This window comes from Brachyistius frenatus, unplaced genomic scaffold (assembly GCF_029030835.1).
Source record: "Brachyistius frenatus isolate BFR_SWC_R1_liver_20210118 unplaced genomic scaffold, ASM2903083v1 Contig_134, whole genome shotgun sequence".
Classification (NCBI taxonomy): Eukaryota; Metazoa; Chordata; class Actinopteri; family Embiotocidae; genus Brachyistius; species Brachyistius frenatus.
The window spans coordinates 809,415-836,899 of record NW_027210733.1 but is presented as its reverse complement, the minus strand read 5'-3'; the positions used below and the strand labels follow the sequence as shown (position 1 = coordinate 836,899).

The following is a 27,485-nucleotide window of genomic DNA, read 5'->3' as shown; positions in this document are numbered from 1 at the left end:
AGTTAGGCCGAACTATCATTCATAGGAGAGACCAGTACAATTCTTCTATCCGAGTTCACCACTTTTAGCTAAGCTTCACTTTTTCTCTAACTGCCTTTGTTCGTGGAACATCATAACATCATTAAATATGCCCCGGTGCTTTTTTGGACCCACCTCTGTGGATTTGCACCTGTTGTGATTTTTCTCATTTTTTGAAGCTTTCAAATACCAAATAGTCTGCTTTCCCTTATCATGTAACCACTTTTGTTCCTCAGCTCATCCCTGATTTTTATTCTTTTCATTCGCTTCTCAGCATCTTTGCTCATGATATACAAAACAGAAAATATTGGAGCATGACAAAGGAATTTATGCTGCTGAGCCTTCATGCCCAGGAACAAATTCGCACACACACACACACATATATTAAATGGTATGATCAAACATTTTTACAAATATCAAAAGAGATATAAACACATCTTAAACCTTGCTCCACAAGAGAGCACCAGACACACAACATGCACAGGAGCAAATGAACGGCAAGATGCTTGTTAAAATTCAGCTTGCGTTTAGCCTCCGACAGTTATAAAGAAGAAACGGATAGTGCATCTCACATTTAATCATGTCTGCATTTGCTAGTATCAAATGGAGCTTGAGGGTGAATCAAAATGTAAACATGCTTCTGCAGTTCATGAGTGCTGGTCAGCCATCTTTTCCCCTCTTTTTCCAATTCTGCTTCTTGGATATATACAGATGCAAACATGCATGTGAACATGCACAAACTCACAGGAGATACAGCGTAGTACATGCACACAGAATGCACGCAGGCACAATCATTTTTCACTGCCTGTTTGCATGGTTAATAGCAGTTGTGTATTCAGCACTGTGTGAATAATGCAGATGGTAAGCAGGGTTTTGTATGAAATTATTTTTAAAAAGAAACCTCCCTCAGGCTTCCTTGATCTTTACTGAAGCAGAAATAGCTTCAAATGTTGAAATATGCTCATTTCACAGAGGAACATTGTTCTCTGGTGTCTGCACAGCAACAGATGGCCTACTTGAAGATAAGAAAATACATTTCCAGGAGGAATACCTTTTAAATTACTCACCCAAATACACAGTATAGCATGTCAAAGTTACCATTGTAATAACGAAAAAAAAAAAAAAACGACACCATTACCTTGCCAAAGAAGCACACCCCTCCTCTCTTGTAGAGGCACTGTGTTATAGCAGTTCTCAATGACAGCTCAGTTGTCAAACATCAAACTTGCAGGAGATCAGACACCATTTTTTTTCTCTAAAATAACCCAGTTTGCCCTTTTCACCTCCCAGCTCCCCTCAGCTCACCCTCAGGTCTCCGTTAGCCAGGTGTGCCGCCGCAGGGTAAGAAGCGTAGATGGGCTCTTTGCGGAAAATCTTGATGATGCTGCGATCCTGAATGTCCCGGACGTCCTCCAGCTCGTAGAAGACGTTACGGGCCTCGTCCTTGATCAAGATGGCCGTGTTGGGTGACTTCAGCATACCCGCTGTCAACTTCTGAGGGAACATGTGCACGATGAGAGCATGCAGCGTGTCCAGGCTGCTCAGCTCGTGGGTGATGTGCACCCGACGTGTCTCATCTCCATACTGCAGGAACAGCACGCCTAAAAGAGAGAGATAAGGGAGAGGTGGTTGAGTCAGACGACGCCGGTGGCTTTAGAGAATGACTAGCAAAGCAATTCTCTCAGATCTTGCGGCACGTTTTGGCCCTTTGCGAGCAACAGTGTCACATATGATACAAATGTTCTGCCTCTTAGTATAAGAGAGCTAGAAACTGTTTTCATCATCTGATGTCAGCATGAATAATCACTGACAGAATAACAAACCAGTTCTTTCTTTTTTTCTAAGTGAAAATAGGTTTGTGGGAGCGGTGTGAGAATTCACAGCTAAGGTGTAAAGATGCATGTGCAGGTTGAATTTTTACTACTACTTTTTAAAATATAACTTTCACTATTGATCAATAATTAATAACAATGTTAGTGGATATTATTTCAAAATAAAAACTTTACAGAAAACTTTTGTCAGGTTCTGCAACCCTTGATTTTATAGATAGAGATGTGTCTGACGCCTGACTAACCTGAAAATTCATCTTCATACCCATGGGACAAACAAAAACAACAAACAAAGCAAAAAAAGACCAAGAATTAAAAGTCAGGCAAAATAAGTGCGATACTGCAGACAGTTTGGGGAGAGAAGAAAACAAAGACAGTGGTTAGTATAGAGACAGCGGAGATCTGTTTGAACGTCTTATGCAATACGTCTTCATCAGCTCTTTAGTTTTCCAGACACTTGATGTAACAGCACACCTCGGTCTTTATGAGTCTGGAGAAGCCTCGAACTAATCCTCTCCACACTCCCAAGGTACTTTTGTAGTAAACTTGTCCCTGAATGCTGTTTACTCTTGCACTTGCACACAAACCTGCTCTTAGTCTCATATGATTAACCCAAACACAGTCAAATAAAAACTCATCAAAACAACTACCAAAGCAAAAAATAGCAGGCTTTCTTATTCTATCCTAAATATAGAAAATGTAAAAAATTTTTTTTAGCCAATAGTACACCTGAAGAGATATCCATTATAACTTGCTCCGCGAGAGTATATTGGGTATTTATTGTGTCTAAATGCAACAAGTTGTTTGTCCAACCTTGTCCAAAGTTTTGTTTTCTCAGGATTGACCTCTCTCCACTTTGAGGTAACACTGCAATTAGACTAAACTATTATCGTAAATGTGGAGAGATCAACACATCTATCTTCTTTGTGGTTCACATCACCAGCTACACGAAGTAAAGAGACAGCTGCAAATCTGCCTCGAGTCCAACCAGCATGTTGTAACTGAGCCTGCCAGAAGTGCTTCAGATCTTAACCTGGGGATCGTAGCTTATTTTGGCTGGCAGAGCGGGACAGCGGCAGGCTCTGGCGAAATCGGTTCATCCGGTTGAACCCGAGGGGAATGTCGGCTTCTGACATGGTCTCCAAGGATTCAGCGGAGGCAAAGGACAGCTTGGCAGCCTGGTCGGCGAGCCCAGACTGGGTGGACTGGGAATGGCGTGGACTGCGGCTCTGCGGGACAAGAGGACACACAGAGACACGCAGTAATTTACTGAGAGGTAAAACTGAAGCGGAAAGAATGGATTGGACGGGGCCGCTGGAGTTAGACCAACTGGAAAAGAGACAGTGAACACACAATGAGACACCACACAATGAACCACCTAACAAGATTATAGAGACCTTGACAATGGTTTAGCTACAAGCCATTCACTCGAAATTACTAGCGTCACAGTATCTGACATCAGTTGAATGGTGCAGCAGCAAAGAACACAATATAGTTGTGCTCAAACGGCGCAGCACTCCAGGGCATCAGACTTCATGAATCACCTATGGTGGGTAAGGAGCAATACTAAGCCGGAAACTGTGCTCCGGCTTAGCAGAAGTTATGTCATGTTTGCATAACTTTTCACACCTCCCACACGCCTTCATCCAAACTCTTGTGCCTGTGCAGCTACGAACTTTAAATGAGCGCTAGTGGGATGGGAGGAGAAGCTCATGCAAATCCCAGGTTGTCACTGTGGGTTTATCCTACTGGCCTATGCCCAGGCGTCGCTCACTGAAAGACTGTTAGCGCAGCTGGGGCTGAGCGCAGCTGGGGCTGAGCTCAGTGAACTGACTCCCTGATCCCCCCCCCCCACCACCACCACTGTAGCATCTCCTCCAGCTCAGAGGCTGCTGTAATGAGCTCCCAGAATGCTGTCTGCTGATTGTTCGGATGGCAGAAGCAGACACATCCTTAGCCACAGTGTGCCCGTCTCCTCCTCCTCTTTGCACCATGAACACAACAGTTTTCCCCCCTTTCTAAGGATTTCCTTCTCAGCTTTTCTCTGCCTGAGTCAAGCTGCACCCAGGATCTACTGTGCCTTTAATTAGTGTGGCATTTAATTAATGAGACACTCTGACAGAACCAAACACGGTGGGCCATCTCTGCGCTCATTGACTCTCAGCTGTGAGCTTCTTGAATTCATTCATTAACACACGACACAGAACAAACACATGCATCCATTTATGGTTTTGTTAATTGGGCAATAAGCCAAGAAACCATGCTGCACAGGAAATTAGGGGCTGCTACTAGAGGTTACTTTCACTATAGATCTTTTTTTAAACTATACATTTATTGTTTAATCAATAAAATGTCCGAAAAAAAATGGTGGAAAAAAAATTCCATGTCAATTCCCCAGGACCAAAGAAGACATTTTCAAATGGATTGTCTTTGTCTGACCAACAGTCCACATCCCAGAGTTATTCAGCAAATCCTCTGGACAGAATGAAACTTGCAAAGGATTTACATTTTTAGCTTTGCAGGCGGCATGGCTCAATGGGCGCCGATGTCAGCCTGTCAGTTTGTCGATCGACCACCTTCTCAGCAGCAGCTATTAGATGGATTGCCGTTGAATGACATTTATGGTTCAATTTGTTCAGTACTTCAGTTCCTAACTAAAGACCTGCAAAAACCACCTGCCTCAGCATTGGCCTTGACTTTCCAGCTTATTTGCAAATATTGGCATGCTAACATGCTAAACAAAAAAAAAGGGTAAACACTACCCGTTTTACATCCTGGTGATTCCTGCATACAGCCTCACAGAGCTGCTGCCGTGGCTGGAGATCGTTTTGATGGATAGTGATGATAAATTTGTAAATTAGTCTTGCAACTAATTTTTCAACGAGATAAAAGATTTTTTTTTACTAATTTTACAAACTAAACTTCAGCAATCAATTCATCATTAAACTGCTGTTTAGTACAGTCACTAAACTTGACATAACGTCACGTACACAAACTAAAATACTTGGAAATATGCTCTTTAAATGAACAACTACCGCTTGCTACATGTATGTTTACAAGGCGAGAAACAAACCCCCAGCGGGACCGGAGCAATCTTTTTTTTTATAATGTAATGTTACGCTCCTTTTGTCACTATCATACATAATTCAGTCACACACCCACACGCGCATGGTCAAAGTGTCCAGTAATGGCGGTGGCAGACGGTGTCTGAGCGCACAGAGAAACTGTGATGCTGACAGATAACCCCCACCATGTTTTGTAATAGGGTCATTTATCTAAACTGTGACCACACTGAACAACACGGCCAACAGCATCACACAGAAGCAGCGCCCGGTCTGTGGTGTGACACTCTCTGGCCAGACTCTCCTACAGTGGGACGCTAAAAGGGAAATTCAGTGTGAACACAATATACCTCGAAAGGCTGGAGTTTGATCGCATTTTTAATGATCTTAACTCAGAGCTGAATAATTTTTTAGCATTTACTCCGATTTTGTTTACGTTTCCACAGTTTTGGGTGGGTAAAGTATTTGACAGACAAGTGTGACACTTTGGGAAATATAATTTTTCTTCTTTTTTTTAATTTTTTTTTTATCGGGGATTACATTGGGAGATTGATATAACTCTCGTGTTTAAATATGAAGCCATCGTGACCAGCTGCTTAGCTGAATGGAAACAAGAGAAAACAGACATCCCAGCTCTATAAACTAAAAACCAGACCTTGTGCTCTGAGCAGTTGCCAAGCAACCAGGACAGACATCCAGGAAGTCTTGACCAAGAAATAGTCCAGCACATCACCCAAGGCAAAACAACTAATAACAGCCAGATATAAGGTGGTAATTAGTGAGCTTTAAGATGCTGCTAACTAGATTATGTTAACTTTGGTCAAGCAGTATAGCTACCCCCCTGCTACAAGTTGTTGTGCTAAGCTAAACTAAGCTAATCAGCTGATCATAATGGCCTCACATATTTGCAGACATGGGAACGGTATCAATCTTCTTATCTACCTCTCAGTAAGAAAGTGAGTAAGCCTATTTCAAACAATGTATTAAACTCTAATTTTGCTGGAGTTAGTAGACTACATTTGATCTTCTAAATGCCAATAAATAAGGCAGGTAATAAAAGACATTTGTCAGACTCTGAGCTTAACAAATCAAGTTATTTGGCCAATTGGAAGAGAAATCAACAGGAACCAGCTGTCTGAACACAATCCTACTACTCAGTAGAAGCACCCAGAAATTGATTTGGCATTGAAATGCAGCAACAGCTTCCAGTATGAAACAGGAGTGAAAGCAACTCTGTGTTTCGACATCTTGAGTCATTCTTCTCGTGCATGTCGGACTTTTATTTCAAAGCTAAATAACCTACTTTCAGCTTTCTATGAAAAGGAAAAGGGGAAGTGAGTGCATGATGCTGCATGACTGAACACCCTTCTCCCCATGTCTGCAAACTCAAATTTCAAATTCTGATACAGCTGAAAAATAAATAAATAATAATAATCTGTCAGAAAAGCAAAGGGGGAATTGTTTTCTTCTCCCAACAACTGCCATCCATGTGCTGCTGAACAAGACAATGAAATCCAAATGTATGAATTTGTATAAGCTTCACGCAGCTGTTGCTATATGTGCTCTTAGTCAGCTTGTCTTGTTACAACAGGCTTCAAACATTAACTTCCATATTGGCGGTTTATGTGACATGAAAACTGAAAATGTCTCTCAGCAGTAATTTTGCATTGTAAATAATTTACATGAATGCACCATCTGGTCATGCATCTGGTCCTGCTAGACATGCCAGTGTTATACATGATGGCGTTTACAGCCTTTGAGGGAAACTGGTTCTACCACCTTATTTTCCCTCTACCCCCCTCCCCCCTCCCCCTTCCCCACACCCCCACCCTTCGCAACCTTTTCTTTTAGAGCAATTCAGACTTTCTTGACGGCATTCAATTACTGCTGAGAACCCTACACTGTTATAAGGGCAACGGCAGAAGAGAGGAACAAGTAGGGAACAGGATGATCTTACATGGAACAGAAGGGAATAGAGTGGAAAGCAGGACAAGGCAGCCTGACAGCAGACCTAAGGCTACAAACTGCATTAAACTCAATGTAACCGCCCACCATGCCCGTGTGCTTGTACACACTAGCATGAGTGCTTTAATACACACACAAACACACACATTGGTCGGCTCTGTTTTAAGGTCAAAGTACTGGAAGCGATTGTGTATAGCTTTTTATGTTTGGGAGAGCATGTCTGCTCAAACTGCATCCGACAATTTGCCTTGTCTTATTTAGTCTGCAAACTAGTTAACTTCTCTTCAATAAAATGCCAACTTAAATATTGATTTGAACTTCACCCACAGACTGTGTGATGAAAGACGCAGACATACTGTAATGAAATAGTGTGAGTGCTTTCTAGCCAATAAAATGTGAATATAGCTATAGATGTTAAGTCGGTTTCTCCATACTGATGAAGCCCAGTTTTAATCGGATGCCGTCTGACACTCAGTTTGAGGAGGGTCACGATGCTTGATTAACTGCCTGAAGGATCAACAATCCGACTGTCATAAACTGGTGTGAGTTCGTCATAGTAGCTCTGGAGTATTATTTCAAATGTTAAGGTTAAAACTACAGCCTTGATTTTTAAAGTTGAACTTTGCTGCAGAACACACAAACAGTATCGTCTGCAGCTTCAACACTTCTGTAGCTTCATATTTCTTTATTTTATTCTTAATATAATAGCACAGAGTGATGCTGCCTTCCTTTCTTTTTGCCAACATTGTTGAGGAGGTTATTGTCATGTTTCAATAAGCTTTATTAGAATTGTCAATGGATAATTGGACGATTGGTTGATCGGCGTTAGCATAAAAACAATAGACTGTGGCAGTGCAGAAAGGCTGATTAAAAAAGTGTACTGTGATTTAAGACAATGCATGTTGTACAATATGAATAAAATTACACATTTTCTGCCAAGGTTAACTTAAGGCAGATTTAGGGTGTATGATTTCCGCTTATCGTGTGATATTCTTGAACATACATCAAGCAGAAGAGCAAATATGGCTGAACTACACTGCTCTAAAAGCACATTACTAAGTCGAGGTCCAGAGGCCAGCTCCTCACATGATGGTTGCTGCTGGGCTCTTCTCTCTAATCTTATCCCCGAGTGCAATAATTCTTCCATTAAGTAATATGACATTCTGCTGGACTTGAGCTCGACAGAAATGTCAAACACAGCTTGATGTGTGGGAAGTGTTTGGTTGCAGGGTATTACTTGGCAGACTGGTGTTAAATGGTTAAAATTACTAATCTCACACCTTGTCCACAAGTCTTCCATTCTTTTTTCCTCCAGCTTATTTTCATTCTCCTTTTAATGATAATTGTTACCTTCCTTCTGTATATCTTTGCCTGCAGTTATTTCTCTTCCTCTCCAACCTTTTATCCCCTGTCACTCATGTTGTCCTCTCCCAACACCTCCAAAAGCTCGCTTCTGATTCTTACTGAGCTGCTTTATGTTAACGTATCTGCCTCCAACCTCGGTCTCTGGGGGGGCAGAGGCCAAAGCCACATCCAGGTGTTTTCCTTGTGCTGTTTCTAACTGCATTTCTAACTCCGTCTACACACAACCTGCCGGTTTTCCACACACACACACACACAAAAAGTTCACCACTCCCACTTTTAGAAAATGGACAGAAAACAGCTCCCTAAATCGATCCGTCTCTCACATCCATTTAGCTCTACTTGCTCTTCCGCGCCATTATTTCTCTTCATCTTCTGGACACACAATCCCCCAAAACCCATAGAGTCCTTTCCCTTTAGAATACCGGGAGTCGTCAATGCATGGAACAAATTGCTTTGCTAAATTGCTGTGAATTGTAGGTCGACACAATCAGTATGCCTCGAGCGAGAGGGAGCGAGATGGTGTGCTCTTCAAGAGGGGAGATGAAGACTACGCTGCTGGTTTGGATTCTATTTTTTCTGCCAGATGGGAGAGAAACAGTAGCCTTGGAAACCTGCCCGAGAATTACACGTCCCAGAGAATTTCTTTTTCAGGTAAACATTTATCTGGGCATGTCCATCCATGTAATCAGTAAGTGTCTATATTAAACATGATACAGTCTGATAATCTCCTTGATATACATATTACTCCACAGGTGAATAAAATGACTGCAGTGTAGTCTTGATAGTAGTTCCATTTAGTGTTTATTTTCAGCAGGCAGGGAAATCCAGGGAGAGAGCTGAGTTGATATTAGAGCTGGTGGGATGAGGGAGTGGGATGAGGCTTTCAGAGGCTCCAGTGCGAAATGAAGAAAATTGAGCGGGATGAGGTGTCAACATAAAAGGTGTCAACAACAATCTGTGTGCTGAAAGCAAATATCTTTAGATCTGTTACCACTACTTAGACCGTTTTGCTTGTTTCATTCTGCATTTTTATTACTAACTGCAGCAACAACTTGTGGCACCAGTAAATAAATTCTCTCACTCTTACTGTCCCGGGGATTATAACTACCTGATTTGGTTGATCGCAAAGCTACAAAGCAACATGATGTGCAGGAACTTAATGTATTAGGGAGTGCAAGAGACTGATAATTTTTTTAGAGCGGCAAATATTGGTCAAAAAATTTGAATGATCAGCAAAACAAATAATCAGCAACTATTTTGACTATTGGACAATCATTTCAATCAGTTTTGAAGCAATTCAAAATTACCTGTGTTATATTAAGTTCCCTGAGCAGACCTTCGTTGTGATTTGGTGCTATATAAAGTAAATTCAATTGCACCGAATTAGTGCTGGCTAATACATTGTTTTATATCGCTGTAGACCAAATAGCTTTGAGTTTTGTGCGGTGAGCTGGACAAAAACATATATTTTAAAATGTCAGCTTGCCTCTGACAAATTAGCATTATTAGTATTTTATGGACCAAACAATTAACCAAGAAAAATCAAAAAAATGTCAGTAATAAAGAAAAAAGTTAATTACAACTTATTTATTTTCCAGCTCATCATTTTAACAATTTTCTTTCTGATATGATTATTTTATTAAAATCATTATTTGTTAGACTGATGTTTGATGATTCTTTTTTCAACCTGGATGCTGAAAGCAAATATGGGTGGGTTTTTCAACACCCACATGTTTTCACAACCCACCTGAAAGTCCGGTTCGGTTGTGTAATAGATTTATGTGACAGAGGAAATGCTAAATTGCTCTCATATCACTCCTAGGCTATTGATATTCAGCGACATTTTCACCCTGTCTAAATGATATTGTGAGCAGGGATTCAGGGAAGACTACACCTCAGATAACCTATGGGCTCTTCCCTCACACACACACACACACACACACACACACACACACACACACACACACACACACACACACACACACACACACACACACACACACACACACACACACACACACACACACACACACACACACACACACACACACACACACACACACACACACACACACACACACATCAATACTTTCCTCTAACCTTCACTGTTTAAACATCACACCTCCTTTCCTAACCCCATGATGTATAAAGCCAGAAAAGGATACATACATATAAGTATATATATATATAAGTATGTATATAAGCTAACAAATAGAAAAAACTCTTTAAATTCAGCATAAGTGATTCATACTTTCAATATGTCTGCCTGCCTGTTCTCCAGTGTATACAACCCATATTCTTTCTCTCTAAACCTCGCAATAAAACGCTTTCAGCAGCCCAGCCATGACTCAAGCCTCTGTGCTAATTTCAAAGCATTATTTCAGTAATGCCTCAGCGGCACATCTGAAACGTCTTCTTAATGTCTCAGTCAGTGATACGTCGGCAGGGTCACGTGGCTTCGAGCCATTAATGCCGGATGACTGAGGTATCATGAATCCAGAAGGAATCGTCTCCTGCAGATTAAATGGAGCCAGAGAAGTTTAAGCCACCCCTGACACCCCTGACACCTCACACACACACACACACACACACACACACACACACACACACACACACACACACACACACACACACACACACACACACACACACACACACACACACACACACACACACACACACACACACACACACACACACATACTGCCCAGAGAGCCAAGAGATGCCAAGTGAGCTGAGTGTTGCAGGAGTCAGAGGACCATGGAGATAGGCTGGTGATGCCTGAAGGGTCACGCACACACCACACACACACACACGCAGACATGAAGAATGACAAACACACAGGGACACTTAGACAAGCAGCACTGACCTTAAAGCTCCAGTAGTTGGGTTGTTGCTGTGAAGTTTCATGAAGGACAAAGGGAAGGAGACGGAGAGAGAAAAGTTAGATATTTACTTTTCTAATAATGGCCTCAATTTAACAACAAAAAGAAAAAAGAAAAAATGGTCGAACTGATTCAACCTGTCTAAAGACCATTAGTATTAAAACAAGTGTTTTGTGTAGCTCCTTTTCTGACCATTTTTTTCCAGCTATTTTTTAAATCTCCAACAGCTTCATTTAATGCGGCCGTCTAAACCACAAGTATTAAGTCTGATTGGTGTTAATCCAGGTGGTGGCTGTGCTTTGCAAGCGTCGGGTTACAGTGTACCTGAAACAAGATTGCACTGTTGGCTGTAACTAGCGAAGGGGAGGAAATGAAAAGAGTGAAATCGAATCAAACAGCAGCCCACTCTGTTGTTGCGGCGTTGGCCTGTATCCCAGACTTCTCCACCACAGTCAAGTAACTACGACCACTCCTCCCTCTCTCCCGTCTCTTCCACTCTCCATCCACCTGCTGTGCTCTTTTTCTTCTTTTTTTTTTATTATCGGAACCTCCCCACCTCACCTGCTTACTTTCGCTGGACCGTGCTGTATCTCTCATTTGTCCGATTGCCCTTCCTGCTGCTTTGCCATGTAAGAAAAAGGGGCCTGCATGTTGGCAGAGGCCTCCGGAAATAAGCTTTCCATTAAGCCATAATTACCCCACAGTCAAAACCAGGCCATGCCACTGATGGGCCAGAAATACCTCAAAATGACATGGAAAATTAAAAAAAGATTGGGCAGGGTTCATGAATTTTAATTCTAATCCAAACTCTTATTCTAGTTCTTATTCTTATCTGCAGGCAATTTTCAGTCCATTCACCCTCCCTCCTGCAGAACCCACATTACTCCCCTGGTGCAGGGATCGAGAAGAGAAAAAAAAAAAAAAAAAGGGACAGGCAAGTTTTGATTTATGATAGTTGGCAGTTTTTCATTATCCGCCTTCCATTTTAATAGTGTCTCAACAAAAGCCGAGATTATTTCTGTAAACACAAGCATCACTGGCAGCGTTTTCAGCGATTACTACCTTATTGTAATCTAAACTTTCACTTAATGTTCCATCATTTGACCCAAATGCCGTCTTTTTACTTGATGCTGTTGTCCAGCTCTTTTATTTCTTTCTCCCTATTCTTTATGTATTAAGGTGCAACTTCTCTCTTGGTCTTATTACAGAATGAGGTGTTATAATTTAACTCATACAAAGAGGTAAAGTTTCCAGGCTAAGACGACAAAGGCTGTGTCTCAATATACAAGGTATAGTTGCACGACATAAATGCAGCTGTTTTTCAGTTAGTACACAATGTATTTTACAGTTTTTTGGAGATAAAGGAGGAGAACTTTGACTCTAAACTTTATCGGTGTCCCAACTCCATACAAAATACTAAATGTTCTTTCATTATAATATACTGTTTTGGTTATACTAAATCATATTATACCAGCAAGTTTGAACTAAACTGTGACTTTTGAATGACCCTGTTGATGAAATTTCATCAAGAGACATCAAAAAGACATTGTAATCATTTGTTTTGTTTCTCCCCGAGGTGTCCAAGCTGTTTTGTCAAAATCGACTGTTATTTTTTTCCAGCTGTGAGCAATTCCATATTTTTCTTTGGGGATTTTATTGTGTGAGAACAATGTATAAAACATCAGGAGGACACTCAAAAGAAAAGTTTTCTCTGTTCTGAAATTTATAAAATAGCAAAAATATTATATGTATGCTGTAGCTCCAGTGTCCATTCAGCCACCATGATTTAAACAGATGAAGGCGGCAGACAGACACAGAAGTTACAAATTAACTTCTGTGTTGGATGGTTTCCCAAAAATTCTATTAAGTCAGTGAAATTGTTCTTCCAAAATATATTTTTGTTATCCTTTATCTTTCCAAATATCTCTTTTATGTTTATGACAAGCTTTTTATCATTCTTGTGCAAATGTTGTCTTTTTAATTGATACTACACATACTTCAAATTCTGCATAGAATTAGTTTGTAAACAGGATTTAGGACCCAGTCTTAGACTTTGGAATGACCGACGGTGCCATTAAAAACATGCTCATGGGAAAAAAAAAAAAAAAAAGTTTAGACCTGAGAGTGTCTTTTACATTTCTGTTGTGCAATGCATTGTTGGAAAACAGAATCAACAGCACATTCTAAAATTAGACTGATTTTTTTGTGCAGACTGGTATCTTTAAGTGCACTAGTAAATACGTTTCATACACACAACCTAATTAGAAGTCATATAGAGTGGTATTAATAGTATAAAAATGGGAGACATTATAATTCTGGTGTAAACATACTTTGAATGAACACAAGAATAGCAACATAATACAAATGATTACCCTACAAATGATTAAATAAAAACCTTTAAAACGGTAAACTAAACACTATAGCCCTCATTCTCAGGATGGTAGTTACAGTATTGCACAGTGACTGTAATTATAGTATGTATTATTTTTATCTACCCTGTAATGTTTCTTTCAATGGAGAGGAGGGTTGTTCTGTGTCTAATTTTAAACGTTAAAAGTGTATATATATACTGGTGTTCTTTGGCTCACTGGCACAGAAACAAGTGGGACACTAAATGATATGGTGCATAATCTCAACCCACGCTTCCTTTTCCCTTCAGCATATAAAATTCTATCAACACATGACAAAGCAGTTATTATTAAAGATGACTCTTTGATGTGATGCTTAGCAAAATTTATGTCTCCTAACAAGCTGTTCCTGTTTTTAAATGCCATATATTGTTGCAGTCCAGTGAAAACCATGTATCTCTAAAATCTGAGAGATGAAATGCTCCATTATGGGTTGAATAAATAAAGAAATGCCTTTAAACAAAAAAGTTCTTGTTTATCACAGTAGAAGGGAAGCTCTGTAAATCATCCACACCTTCGCTGAAGAGGATTGGTCAAAAAGCGGTGAGAGGTCATTGATAATGTGGGTCACTTTCAGGCATAAGCTAATACGTGAGGCCTTTCCTGGTTGTACTTGAATTGGCCGTGACCACCTGATCGTGTGTCAGTCATTTATTAAGAGTAGCCCGTAAGCTCTGCCCTTGACACTTCGCCGAACTGACAGCGGCTCAGGGGCGCTAGCGGTGAATCATAAATAATTGCTGTTCCCTTGTTCAGACAACGGTAATGATTTTATTTTCCCACCAAGCTAAATAACTCTGAGGGCTGGCTTTAATGGTGCAGAAGTGATTTGTGGTCTTGTGTGTTTGTCTCTGCCGGAGTTTCTTTGATTGTTGCCTTAATGAGGCTTACTCACAGTTCTCAGGTAAAGTAAACACATTCAATGTTCTGCATTTAAACTGTTGCCCTGCTGACAGCTGCAGATATACTGAGCTTGGACTATGAGTTGCAAATACTGCACTGGGAGGGTGTGAGAGCGAACGGGAGAGGTCATTTTCCTCTAACAGTTTTCCTTCCTGTCGATCACCACTGCAATCTAGAAATTACATTCAACACCTTGTTCTATAGTGTCAGTAACTAATTCAGCCATGATCCCAGATGATAGGCCAAACTCTTCACTGAATCTCTTCTACTTAGTTCAAATATACATCTTGTCATTTTTAACTTCCGTTTAGATTTAATAGGCTGCGAGCCCTCAGGTAGACAGAATTACTGATAAATGTTTGAGATGGCAGATTAAACTCAGGGCTGAAGGGATAAATGTATTCCTCACCGCTGTATTAAAACACCCTTTTATATAGTTGCACAGAGGCGTGTGTATGTGCCCTCACTGGAGTTAGCCACACAGCTCCAACAGAAGGACGTAGCCTCACAGAGTGGAGCGCTGCATTACCTGACCTGCATGTAAAGCAGGGTGCGCTCACTCCACCCCTCCTCCACCCCTCTCTCTTTCTCATGTCGTCATCCTCTCTGCACCCCCCGCCCCTCATCTCACTCATTCTTACACTTTCCCCATCCTCAATCCTCCTCCAGTCAGTTTGGTGTCTTAGCATCGCAGCAGCCTCTCTTCCCTGTTTTAAAAACACACACAGCAAATTAATGCTCACCCCAACAGACACACAAAAGGTACACTGGGTACGGATCACACTATCGTCCACTCAGCTTTCGTCTAGCCGGGGCTCCTGCCTGCTGAGCATATGCACACCGTCACCACAACAACCACAACAAACACAACAGGCATGGAATCTAATTCCAGATGGCACATCTTTACACCCCCTCCACACACACACACACACACACACACACACACACACACACACACACACACACACACACACACACACACACACACACACACACACACACACACACACACACACACACACACACACACACACACACACACACACACACACACACACCTCTGTACAACAACCTCCAGCTTCCAGTCCCGTCTCACCTGCAGTGCACCTGTGCCTGTCCACCACTCCAGTCATCCCAGGCTGTCCGTCAGGTGCAGCGAATCCTCATCGTGTTTTTGCCTCTCTCTCTCCCTCCCTTTGCTTCTCTTACTCACCTCCTCCTTCCTCACTCAATCTCTCTCTCTCTTTCTCTCTCTCTCGCTCTGTCTCTGTGTCTGTCTCGCTCTACAGTTGCACATGCGGTGGAAACTCTTTATTTAATTCATTACAACACCAGCCGATTAACTCCTTCGCAGATGGGTGGTTGGGTCCTGCTGCTGCTGGCTAATTGAGCAGTGGGCTGCTTGACTGGCTGCTGCGCTCCTCACCAGCTCCTCCTCTCCCCCTCCCCTCCTTTCATTGCTGTCCATGCTCTGCACATCCACAAGATGACAAGGAATCCTGGGCTGTGCTGCTTCCTCCGCCGTGCAGTGAAAATGCCCTGTCACTTCAGGATATGTCCAGTCTCCATGTAAATATATTCTTTTTCCCCTGCCTGCACCTTCCCTTTTGTTATTCCTCCATCCCTTCTCTCTTTATTACCGTACAATCCCTCCTTCCCTACACAAGCTGACCTTTGCAATGCGATATCCCTACTTGCCATATATGGGAGACGTTGCCACGGCAACTGTGGACTCCACCTGTCTTTCACCCACCCTCTCACACTCACTCGCTCTCTCCCTTTCATTCCCTCCCCTGATGTGCTTTTCTTTCACGTCATTACCCTGAATTCACCCTTTTTTTCTTTTTTTTTTAAACACACGCGCAGCAGCAGTGCTCACATAAAGAGCGAGCATGTTTGTGTACAGTAGAGTGTGTGTGTGTGTGTGTGTGTGTGTGTGTGTGTGTGTGTGTGTGTGTGTGTGTGTGTGTGTGTGTGTGTGTGTGTGTGTGTGTGTGTGTGTGTGTGTGTGTGTGTGTGTCTGTGAGAGAGATAGAAAAGAGCAAGAGAAAGGTGATGAGGCAAAGTGGGAAAAGAATTCATAAAAAGGGGAAGATAAATATTATTCCCAAGTGTTCACAGAGCTGCATTAACATATGTGCATTCAATATGCTGAAGCGTGTGTCTTCCCCCACTGCAACAGCACCATCCTGTCCCTCTTTGTAACATGTCCTACACGTTCTACCAGCAGACACACAGAACGCAACAGTTTAATGACGACTTGTAATAACATACAAAGACCACCACCTTTTTCTCATGTATTCTCACTCCATACACTCAAATGATTTCTATGAGCACAATGTGAGTCATTGTGCTGCTTTCAGTCTGGATGTCATCTGACAAGATATCTTTTGTTGCCTGAAATTATATTTGACTCTGCCGAGCCGCTGCGACTTTCTGTGTCTATTTTTGATGTCACTTTTCTGTTGAAATCACCACATTAGGAGCATTACATATATACAAACGAGGAGCAAATACGGTGCGATATGTATTTTGAAAATGGCATTAAAGGGATACCTGTACCTGAACAGCAACATGAAATACATTCAATAATGAATGACCATGAATTACCTGTTCTCGTGCAGACCGCTCTGATGTGCCCCTCATGCTGGCGTGGGAAGGCGAGGGCGACGGTGGATTGTGGTGGGGGCTGTGGTGTGGATGCTGCAGCTGCTGCTGCTGCTGCTGGTACTTGCTCTTCAGGTGATCCATGAAGGCGTCCCTCTTGCGTTCCATGTCAGCCTTGTGCAGGTTGGTCAGGGCCTCCAGGCTCTGGGCGGCGCTGACGGTGTGGCGGTGCTCCGACGTATGCACCAGGCCCACATTGGAGAAGCGCCGGGCGCTGTTGCCCAGCGTCCGGTACTCCCGTGGATACTCCAGGTCATCTGTGGAGATCATGTGACTGCCACCACGCTCGGGATCTGAGGGACGAGGACAGAAGAACGGAAAGGGAGGATAAAGGAAAGGAAGGAAAGGAAGGAAGGAAGGGAAGGAAAAAGGGTGGAAAGTGTGCAGGAAAGAGGTGAATCACCAGCCGCACAAATATGCAGAAAGGTTTCAGGGTGGAGGCGTACATACACACAGCAGGCACACATAGGTGGAAACAAATAAAGCAGAGAGAAGGAGAGTGGAAAAATAATGCACAGAGGGGACAAGAGAAGGAGAGAGAGGGAGAAAGAGAGAGAAATGGGATGGGATGTTAGACTATTTGCCAGCAGGACAGAGCGGTTCCTTGCAGAATTATTGATTTCAAGTTCTGACGGGAAGAAAAATAAGAAAAGTAAAATGCTTCTGCAATAGATCAAAGGAAGAGGCTCAAACTGAATTTGTTTTGCTGGATATTCCACTGTGATATCCCTGCTTGTCATTTTAAATGGCTTTCATTGTTTTCCTGGGAAACAGAGAAAGACAAAATATTGAAAATTGAGGTGATTTCAGACGGAAACACAAAGTACCACTTCTTTCATGTCTGTCATTGTTTCTGTTCTTCCTCACCAACTCCTCTCCTGTCCGTCTGTCTGTATCTCTACCTATCTCCATCCCTCGACACCCCGCTGACACTTTCTCTACATATTCTCACTGTCTCTCCTGAAAGTTACTGATCCTGCTGTCCATTTTTAAGGAAACACATCACTCTGACAGCCCTTGGCCTCTTATCAGCGGTCTAACTGACAGACAACACAGCCCGAGCTAGAAGGCACATATGACAGGAAGGAGACAGTATGGTTACACACAAAAATAAAATATGTGACTGGAATAATGAATGAACTTAAGGTGTGATAAAAGAGCAGGGAACCATTCGCCCAGTTGAGTTACCTTGCTTAGGAAAACAGGCCCCGGCGTTGGCTAGAAGAGAAACATGCCAAGGATTAATTTGTGTGTTTGTGCACAGATGTGCAAGCAAACACACCAGAACACACGACGGTTGACATGACTATCAGAAAAGAGCTATCGAGAACTGATAGCACTTTCTCCGAATTACAATTAGTTAATGCATTACAAATGCATTGTAATGTATTCATAAGGGTTAACATATGGGGGAAATGGATTGCTATGAATGCTAATAGTGTCCTACACTAGCCTGCAGAATAGTAAACGACTGTCATCATGCATTTTTACACTTACATACAATAGTTCTTAAAATCATCAGATTTACGTAACAAAATCGAACCAGGATAAACTTCCAACTTTCAGCAGGTAGACAATCAATTCAGAGACGGACAATAAAACTAATATTGGTTGAACTATAAGCATAAAGGCTTAATAGGGCTGAATGAAGTGGAGCATCTGTACATTAAAGTCTCATCAGCAGCATTAGGATGAGCTGAACGACTGAGCAGCAGAGGGAGGCTCCTCGGGGCAGAAGCAACAAATGGACTGTTAATGGATGTGGACGAGAGGAGGAAGCTGGCCAGATGGAGGCTGCAACACTCTCTCCGGTGGAAAAACCGTAACACAGAGGAAGTCTGTTAAGGGGCAGAAGGTCTGTGATCGTTCCGACGCAGCTGCAATCAAACCGTGCGCTCCTCGTGAACCCATTTCTCACCCTCTTCACTTTCAGAGAGATATCGCACTTAAGTGTCATCAGCTGTTTCTACTTCCTGCCCTTACACCCCTCACACATTATGAAGTGCTGATAAACTGAACAAGGGTGAGGAAAATGGACTGACCTCCTGGCTAATAGCATTAGCATTGAGCTCTCCACTGCACACTGAGACCGCCGGCCGTATTCATCTGGCCTCCCAGCCTCTGCCTCCCAGATCTCTGGTTTACACTTCATTAGGCTGGAGCTTATTATACATCAGCTAACAAGAACCTGACTCAAGGGCCCCATTACAATGGCTGGCAAAGCTCGGCCTATGTACCATGGTTGATTATTGTGACTGAGCATCCAAGATGACAGTGAACAGCTGAGTAGGCTTCCTACAGACAAACATGAAGCTGCGAGAGTGGCTGTATGTTGATTTTTTTTTTTTTCTGTTTCGCAAACTCAAAACAACACATGATTAAAAAGTAGTTTTGTTTATTAAAATAATATTCTTTTTGAAAGGTAATTACAGTAACATGACCAAGAGTAACAAAATAAAAGCATCATTAGCTTTTAGAAACAACTATTTCTTAAATCAAAGAAAACATTTATATAGAATAAAGTAGTACATTTTTTGGGACTGATGAAAATAAATTCTGATATTGATATAATGACTGAAATGTGCTTTTGAAACATGATATGTAATGGAGGTAGGATATTTTACAGTTTTTTTTAATTGGAAGTGCTCAACTTGAATGATGTGTTAAAACAACTGAATTTGAATCATATTTGAATTTGTAATGTTTTATCTTGAATACTTTGAAATTTTAAATCTGAGTAAGAGAATGAACCCACTTTTGTCAAAAGGTGCATAATTTCTAACACCCTTTCCACATTTGGAATACAACCAAAAACTTTCTGAACTGCAGTTCGTGGGTATACTTTGCAAAGCTGCGTATAAAACCCTAATCTTAAATGCAGCAGGAGTAAACATTGTGTGGGCAGGAGAGTAAGAATAGAAAATGGAAACAGGTTATTCATTTGTACTTTCGTCAGTCACAGCCAATACATTTCCACATAAGCTGGCAGACAATAACTCTGACAGCCAAAACAATCTGTGAAAGCCCACGCAACGGCAGCATCATTTTAACATACATAAAGGAACCTTGAAGGTGTGGGCTTCTGGTGAACGCTTTGTCACAAAAACAAAACAATGACTGTGTGCAAGTCTGGATCTACAGCAGTACGAATTGCACAAAAACTCAGGAAAAAGCGCAGCCCGTTGGTCAACGGAATAATAGAGGACTTGAATGACAGCAGGAGCATGCAATCAGAAGCGATAAGATCTGAGTCCAGCCAATGAGGCTCGGGCTGCACTGCCAAGATAGAGGGCATGGTCAAGAGCATTAGCCTGCCCAACAAAAAACAAACCTGCTGAGGTGGGCATGAAGAGATAAGACAAGACAAACAGGGGAGGAGAAATTACAGAGGAAAAAGATACTAAAAAACTTCTAACTACACAATACAGTCGGATTAGGCAGAGCAACTTTATGCAACACTGATGAAACCTGAAACCTTCCATCAGTGAAGGTCCACAGATGGAAGATGATCCATAAAAAAGAAGGCAACTTTTTTTTTTTTGTATTCATAGTCTGATATATTGTTATATATCTGCCTTTTTTTTTTTTTTCATTTTTTTTTTTCACAATTATTAAGAGCCCACTTCTTCTCATATTGCAACTTTTTGAGTCTCCAGTTTCTACCACCTTCAGTGGTTTATTTATATGTGGGGAATTTCAGTTTGTGACAGGCATTTTCCAACCCGCCCACAACAACTATCAAGAGACACACACATATAATGATACTCTGTATCACTAAACACATATCCTGGACCACATATTGCCAAAGGAAAACATTTTTTTCTTCATCACCACCCGCTGAACTGGATTTACAACTCAGGAAGAGAAGTTGGTACTCATCATGCAAACAGACACGTGGTATGGAGAATCATGGAAAGTGGTTTGGAGGAGCTTTGATGGATTTGGAAGAAGCAGGCGGTGCAGCTTTGTATTTTGAGGATGTTAAACAAGTGGGTCAGTGGGAGTGGAGGGTGTACGAGAGGCTTCAAGTCTCATGGATTGATAAGAAGGCTGCAGACTGCAAACAAACAGAGCTCTGGTTTCTTAATCTACTTTCACTGGTGCTTCAGATATTTTCAGTCTATATCTATTGTCTCACATGCAACTGTAGTTTGAGGCTACCAACTAAGTAATATTTGGAAAGATGAAAATATTCTCTTGACATAAAAAGTTACATGAAAAGAAAATATTGTCTGGAAAACATCTGTTTTTGCTGTGAGGGCTTCTGCATTATTGATAAATCTGCAGCTTGTTTTCTGCATCAATTGATACTCATTTGGTTTGCAAAACGTCAGAAAACAGTGAAAAATGCTCCTGATCATTTCCAGCATGTCAAGGTGAAAGAAACTTGTTTTATTCAAACAAAGAGTTCACCCAAAGACTTTTAGACTACTTTTATACATCAGATAAAACCAGTAAATATTCACATTTGCGATTCTGGCTAAAGACATTAATTAATTATCGACTAATTGATGAACTGACTTGCTCATTTAAGCTCTAATGTTTATCCAAAAAAACATTAAAAACGTATGGTAAACTGATGGATTGATTTAGCTTTGTGTCCATGAAACAATTTAAATTTATAACTTTTAAACATTTTTCTTTGAATACTGTCAGTCTCACCACTCTTTCACATCCAAGGTCTAACTGTGATTTGAATAGTCTTGACTGTGCACAGACAGCAATGATGCTTCTAAGAAAAAACAATAAAATAAAATGACGCTTTTCAGAATGAATAAACAAAAACTATAGCACCGACTAAAAGACCCTGAAACAAACTTTCTGTCCATTATGTCGAAACAAATGAAATGAAAGTAGTAAATTTGCCGTTATTTTATCACACAAATATATATATGAATGTTCCGACGCCTGCCATCCAATTGCTTAAGAAGTTTTTAACTGTGAAAAGTGTAAAGTTGTATGTTCAATAATGCCAATCCCTGTTCTCTTCTTACTATTTAATTAATTGTGATGTATGTCTCACAGCTCACTTCGAGTGGCCCTAATTCAATCTTTTAAATTAATGTATTTAAAACATTGTTTGTTCAAACATACTTTTTATATAAATATTTAAATGATTTCATTAATTCCTTCACTTATTCACAGGGAGAGGGACTATGCACAAAATAATAGTCATTTGGTAGAAGATTATATTTATCTGATTGTATTTTTTTGTTTTGTTTTTTTCTTTGTCTCATATCAACAACAGATTATTATGCTACGGCTTGTAATGCTTTACTGTTTATTACATATCCAATTAAACCAAGAAGTCAATCATCTACGCTCCTAATTAACTCTTTGTCCCTCTTTGTTTCTGTTAAATAGAGTTGTTTTTTTTGGAGAAACATACTTGGGATTAGTTTCTTTTATTCCCCTCTGTTGAATGGTGTTATTAATGGTACTTTCTCTGATAGTGCAGTGTCCTCCCCAGAAGGTCTGATGTTATGCAGACGCCCGGGGAAGGCAAGGCGAGCGCTTCCCTCTAATACAGGGTCTAATTTACTGCTCGCATGGCAAGGCTCCTTGTGGGATGCCTGCTGTGACAGCGCAGGGCAAACAAGACCAGCTGAATATTAAACCGGAGAGGGGCGAGAGAAGACGCACAATTGAGCAGGAGTAGGTGAAAACAGCACGCTGCAAATTCGGCTACAGGCGAGAGAAAATAAGCCAAGCCTAAAGCTGTTGGCAGTCGTGGCGATACGCTCTAGTGGGAGCAGTTAAAACAAATAAGAGAGGGGGCATGTCAGGATTAAACATAACTACGAAACAGCCTTCTAAAAACCTTGCAGGTCACAACTCAAGAGGGAGCTACAGTTCTACAAGTAGCCTTCAAAAGACTGCTCGCAGCTGTATCATCCCGAGCCATACAGGACCGTTATGAATCTTGTATGGTAAACCATGAGCTGCATGTTACTCACTGTGATGCACAATGACTTACCCGCTACATAATTGCTAATCCTGCAAAAGGAACAAGTGACTCTTGTCGTTCTGGCTGCAAACTGTCACAGATCTTGGAATTAATTGCAGCTGATATATTAAGGAAGACATTTGGATTTCACTGAATAGGCAGCAAAAAAAAAAAAAAAAAAAAAGACATTGAGCTTGAAAAGGGAACTTTTGTTTCCATCATTGCTTGGACTTGATATATACTGAAAGAAATGACATTCCACCCAGCAAGCACTTCACTTTTCTCCTCTCTCCATTTTAGGTATTCTGTGAAAGCTCCGAGGCACTGCTGCGCCGAGAGAGGAGAGTTAAAGTGGGTGAAAGCGATGGTCTGATCGAACCATCAGGAGGAGGTCAGCGTGCGTGTCTGTGCTGCTGGACGTAATAACAGTCCAAGACAATCATACGGCTCCAGACAGCTTCACGTAAAACTGACACAGACAACTGCAATCTGTTGCTCCGCCCAAGGTGAAGGGAACGCCCTCTTGATCATTAAAACATGCACAATAAAAAATTGGCACGCTCATCTTTTCACCTTTCGCGCTCCCGTCTATCCATTATCCGTGTCTCGCCCACCAACAAACGCTGCCACCTCATGACTTTGTTTCCCTGGGCAACACTTGGGAATAGCGTGGAGGCAGCCAAGTTCAAATTGCAGCAGTAATGTGGATCCAGCAAAGCACCTGTTAATACACAGAAGGCACACACTCAGACAATTAGAGCATGCTGCAGCTCCATTGAAACATCTCTGGGGCCGTCTGTTGAATACGCGTCTATTCAACTGGCGGATTAATGCAAGCGACGATTCGTAAGTGTGACAGAGGAAGGCAGAAAGTGTGGGGGGTGGCGGGGCAGGTGGAGGTAGCGAACATAATGCAGCTCTTTATTTCACCTGTAATCCTGGTAAAAGCCGGCTGTCTTTTACTGAAATGACAGGGGTCCAGAAAAGGAAGATGAAAAAGTATTTTAATTACAGCCTGTTGTTGATCTAGGTCAGTCAGCACACTACTGCCACTCAGTGTGAAGAAGACACTCAAACCACACCTCATTACATCATCATCGGATGTCCACGGGGCACAACACTGACTGCTGGTCACAGGTGGAAGGTGCTTCAGTCAAACACCTAAACAGCACAGGATGCAGATGGACACAGTGCAGCATGAATCAAACTCTACTTTTTTTTTTAAACCCATAGTGTTAAGCATTGTATCAATGTGTCAAATCACATATACTTGAAACAACATTGATTTGTTGTCAGAAACTGACATTTTTACTTCTGCTTAGTTAAAACTGTAAATCAGAGAGTAAATACCAGACTTATAGCAATGGGTCAGTTATAAAAATGTTTAAAACATTTTCAATTGCAACCCTATCAAATCTCATGCAACCGAAATGAAGCACAAAAAAAATGCTACATCCATTTTAGACACAGTGTTATCAGGTGGCCTCTTCACTGAATGTGCTACTTGGCAACCTTTAAAGGACCAAAATGGTAGAAAAATATTACACAGATTAAAACTAAAGGGTGAATGAAATAGGTAGTGTTATGGTGACAAGTAGTGTTCATGGTTTAGACAGCTTCTCAGTCAATAGCACACTAAAATAAAATGGAGACACTCTCACGATGAACGACAGAGGCACCTGAGTCATCATAACATCTCAACAAGGCTGTTGCTGACAATACAACCCCTTACAGGGCGATGTAATGAGTTTGGCCTACTGCCACATCTACGTAAACATCGGCCAGAAACACACACAAACATATACTCGAGCTTGGCACAAACTGGAAGGTGGTGCAGAAATGTGCAGACCACTCTTTAAACTATCTTCCGTGGGACATGCTATAAATGACTGTCCATTATTAGTATTGTTAATCTAATACTTTATTGATCCCGGCTGGAAATGTGTTTTCCTGTCCAGATGGAGATGGACATGGAGAGCACAGTGTCAGTAACAGAAGAGTATCTGGTGCTGGTAGGTTATTAAAGGTCTTCCTCCACATGTCAGCAGAGCAGATACTCAATGAAGCCTAGGCTCAAATCCAGGACCTCTGATTTAAGGACCTTTAATCTCTACAACATTGTCTTGTTGCCTGTAGTGTTTGTGTATTAATGTAATCACAGTGGACCTCCTGAATGCAGTGCAATGAAGCAAGACTGGAGGAACAACAGCAGAGGGGTAACCACATTATCTCTATCTTATCTAACTTTCCGCTATTTCAGCTTTACAAGTGCCGCCTTAAACCCAAACTGGACTTGTTACATCCTCTGAAACATTCACATTATAATACACAAAAAAAATAACAATATTTAGCCACGTAGAAAGACAGCAAACACAGAAATATCTACCTGTAAATATTCCTTCACAATAAAATAAGTGTGCTTTCAGGCTAATCTCAAGAGAGTCAGCAGAGCAGCACGATGCAGACGCACTGCTGAGCCAGAGAGCCGAGTGATGAAAGCAGCAGCAAAACAAAGCATAAAAGACAGATTTTTACAGTTAGGGAACAACATCACCTGTAGTATGATCCAACCGGCTTTTCTTGTTTTCATGAAATGAATACGCTGAACTCTGACAACCATCAGTGTTTAAAACACTAAATGCAGACTTTGCTTTAAAGCAATTAAAATCGGGAGGTTGTTTTCCATAGAAACCTCCAGGTACAGAAACCCAATAAAAAGTACACTGAAAAACATTCAGAAGAGATTAACATTACCTTATTTGATTATATAAACATGAACTTTTTTTAACCAAACAAAACACAAAAACACCCAAACAGCAGATGCTGTATATAATGAAATAATTACCTAAGACGAGCAAACAAGTTAATGTGGTTGCAGAAAAAAAGATTTGAGCAGAGCGAAGGGACAGAGGCAGACTAAAGATGGAAGAGCCAGACTTTCCTGAGGGGCTGAACGTGACTGTTTATCATGCAAACAGGCTAACTGAGGCAGGTGGAGGAAAACACTCAGAAGCTGTCTTGCTCACACATTAATACATACATACTCTTCCTCAGAACACACACAAACCACAAACTTGAAAGGAGATGTGTACATACACTAAAGGTATTCTCCCTACTGTACTGCACGATACTGCCTCGAAGATAGGGGGAGCCATAGCTGATTCAATAAAAAAAAGCAACACGGTAGAGGTCATAGAGGAGCCTTTATTATGGCTGCCAAGGACTCAATCCTAAATCCCTCTGGTCTAATAGGTCTTTATTTGTTTCATAGGCCATGTTTTATTTACAGCAGAGCACATGCATACTGGCATACAAACACACAAACACACACACACACACACACACACACACACACACACACACACACACACACACACACACACACACACACACACACACACACACACACACACACACACACACACACACACACACAAAGACAGTCATCCAGAAGCATGTTGGCGCATAAAAATGCTGGAAAGCACCCACTACCTAAAATATGACTGATGGGGTGAAATTTGGTCGAGTAGCTTAAGCGGCGAAGAAAATCTGAGGATATAAAAAGGAAGATTTAAGAAGCCTTCTCTATCTGAGCTGATACACAGAGCGTCTGCATATTCATGAGATGAGCAGGGTTATTATGACGGAGGGGGCAACACCAGAGGGAAAAGGCAGTGAGGGAGTTATAAACCTTTTCACAATTGTGCTCCGATGTGTCCTTGTGTTTCTGGTCTTTTGTTCACGTTTTAGAGGGGTTTTTTTTAGTGTTAAAAGTAATTAAAATAAAACTTAATGGCTCATATGTTTTCTGTTGACAATGAATCAAATAACTGATGAACTCACTAAGAACTAACACCCAACCCTGCTGCTCTTCAGGGCCTTTTTATTTGAATATATTTCCCCTTGTGTCCTGGATGTGAAGATTTTTTTTTTCTTTCAAATTAAGCCCAAGAACTTAATAGGGTGATGTCTGGGTTGTGTTTCTGTCTGTAAGCTCCTTCTGTAGATCTTCTCCCTCTAAGCGGCCGGAAGAAAAAGATCCCTATTAATTCAGCTCTGAAGGGGAGCTCCACTCGTATTACACATCAAAGTCTGTTTACAGGTCTTGGAGAGTACTATTGACAAATGTGAGATGGGTCTGAATTTTGAGAGACCTCTGTAGCCCGTTGCTCATCTGTGCTTGGGGCGACCAGCTTGACACTATTAGCCTCAACTTTACATAACATAAAACACCCAAATCTCTTACCAAACAAACTGTTGGAGGTCTAGTTGTGTCGTGGGTAACGATGCGCTGCATCAATGTTTTTTTTTTTCCTCCATCATGAGTCCAACAATATACAGTAAGAGTGCAATGCTATAATCACAGGGGTAAACTCTTGAGTAAAAGTAAATAAAGCCTGCATGTAACCTCTGAAGGCCACTCACTCACTAACTCG

At 41.4% G+C, this 27,485-nt stretch overlaps 1 protein-coding gene across 15 annotated transcripts in view; it reads right to left on the bottom strand.

Moving 5' to 3' along the window:
- Positions 1-27,485, bottom strand: part of srcin1a (SRC kinase signaling inhibitor 1a) — a 98,343-nt gene that overhangs the window by 22,706 nt on the left and 48,152 nt on the right. For 7 of the 15 annotated variants that reach the window (XM_069714753.1, XM_069714748.1, XM_069714747.1 and 4 more), the window contains exons 2-7: positions 18,291-18,320; positions 17,046-17,395; positions 11,109-11,135; positions 2,881-3,076; positions 2,093-2,104; positions 1,324-1,619 (exon numbers count right to left, since the gene is read on the bottom strand). In XM_069714753.1, coding sequence (XP_069570854.1) covers positions 1,324-1,619; positions 2,093-2,104; positions 2,881-3,076; positions 11,109-11,135; positions 17,046-17,395; positions 18,291-18,320 — 911 coding nt within the window. Of the gene's footprint in view, positions 1-1,323; positions 1,620-2,092; positions 2,105-2,880; positions 3,077-11,108; positions 11,136-15,076; positions 15,414-15,531; positions 16,967-17,045; positions 17,396-18,290; positions 18,321-27,485 lie in introns of those variants that run through there. The other 8 variants (XM_069714755.1, XM_069714751.1, XM_069714754.1 and 5 more) reach the window with 5 other exon arrangements.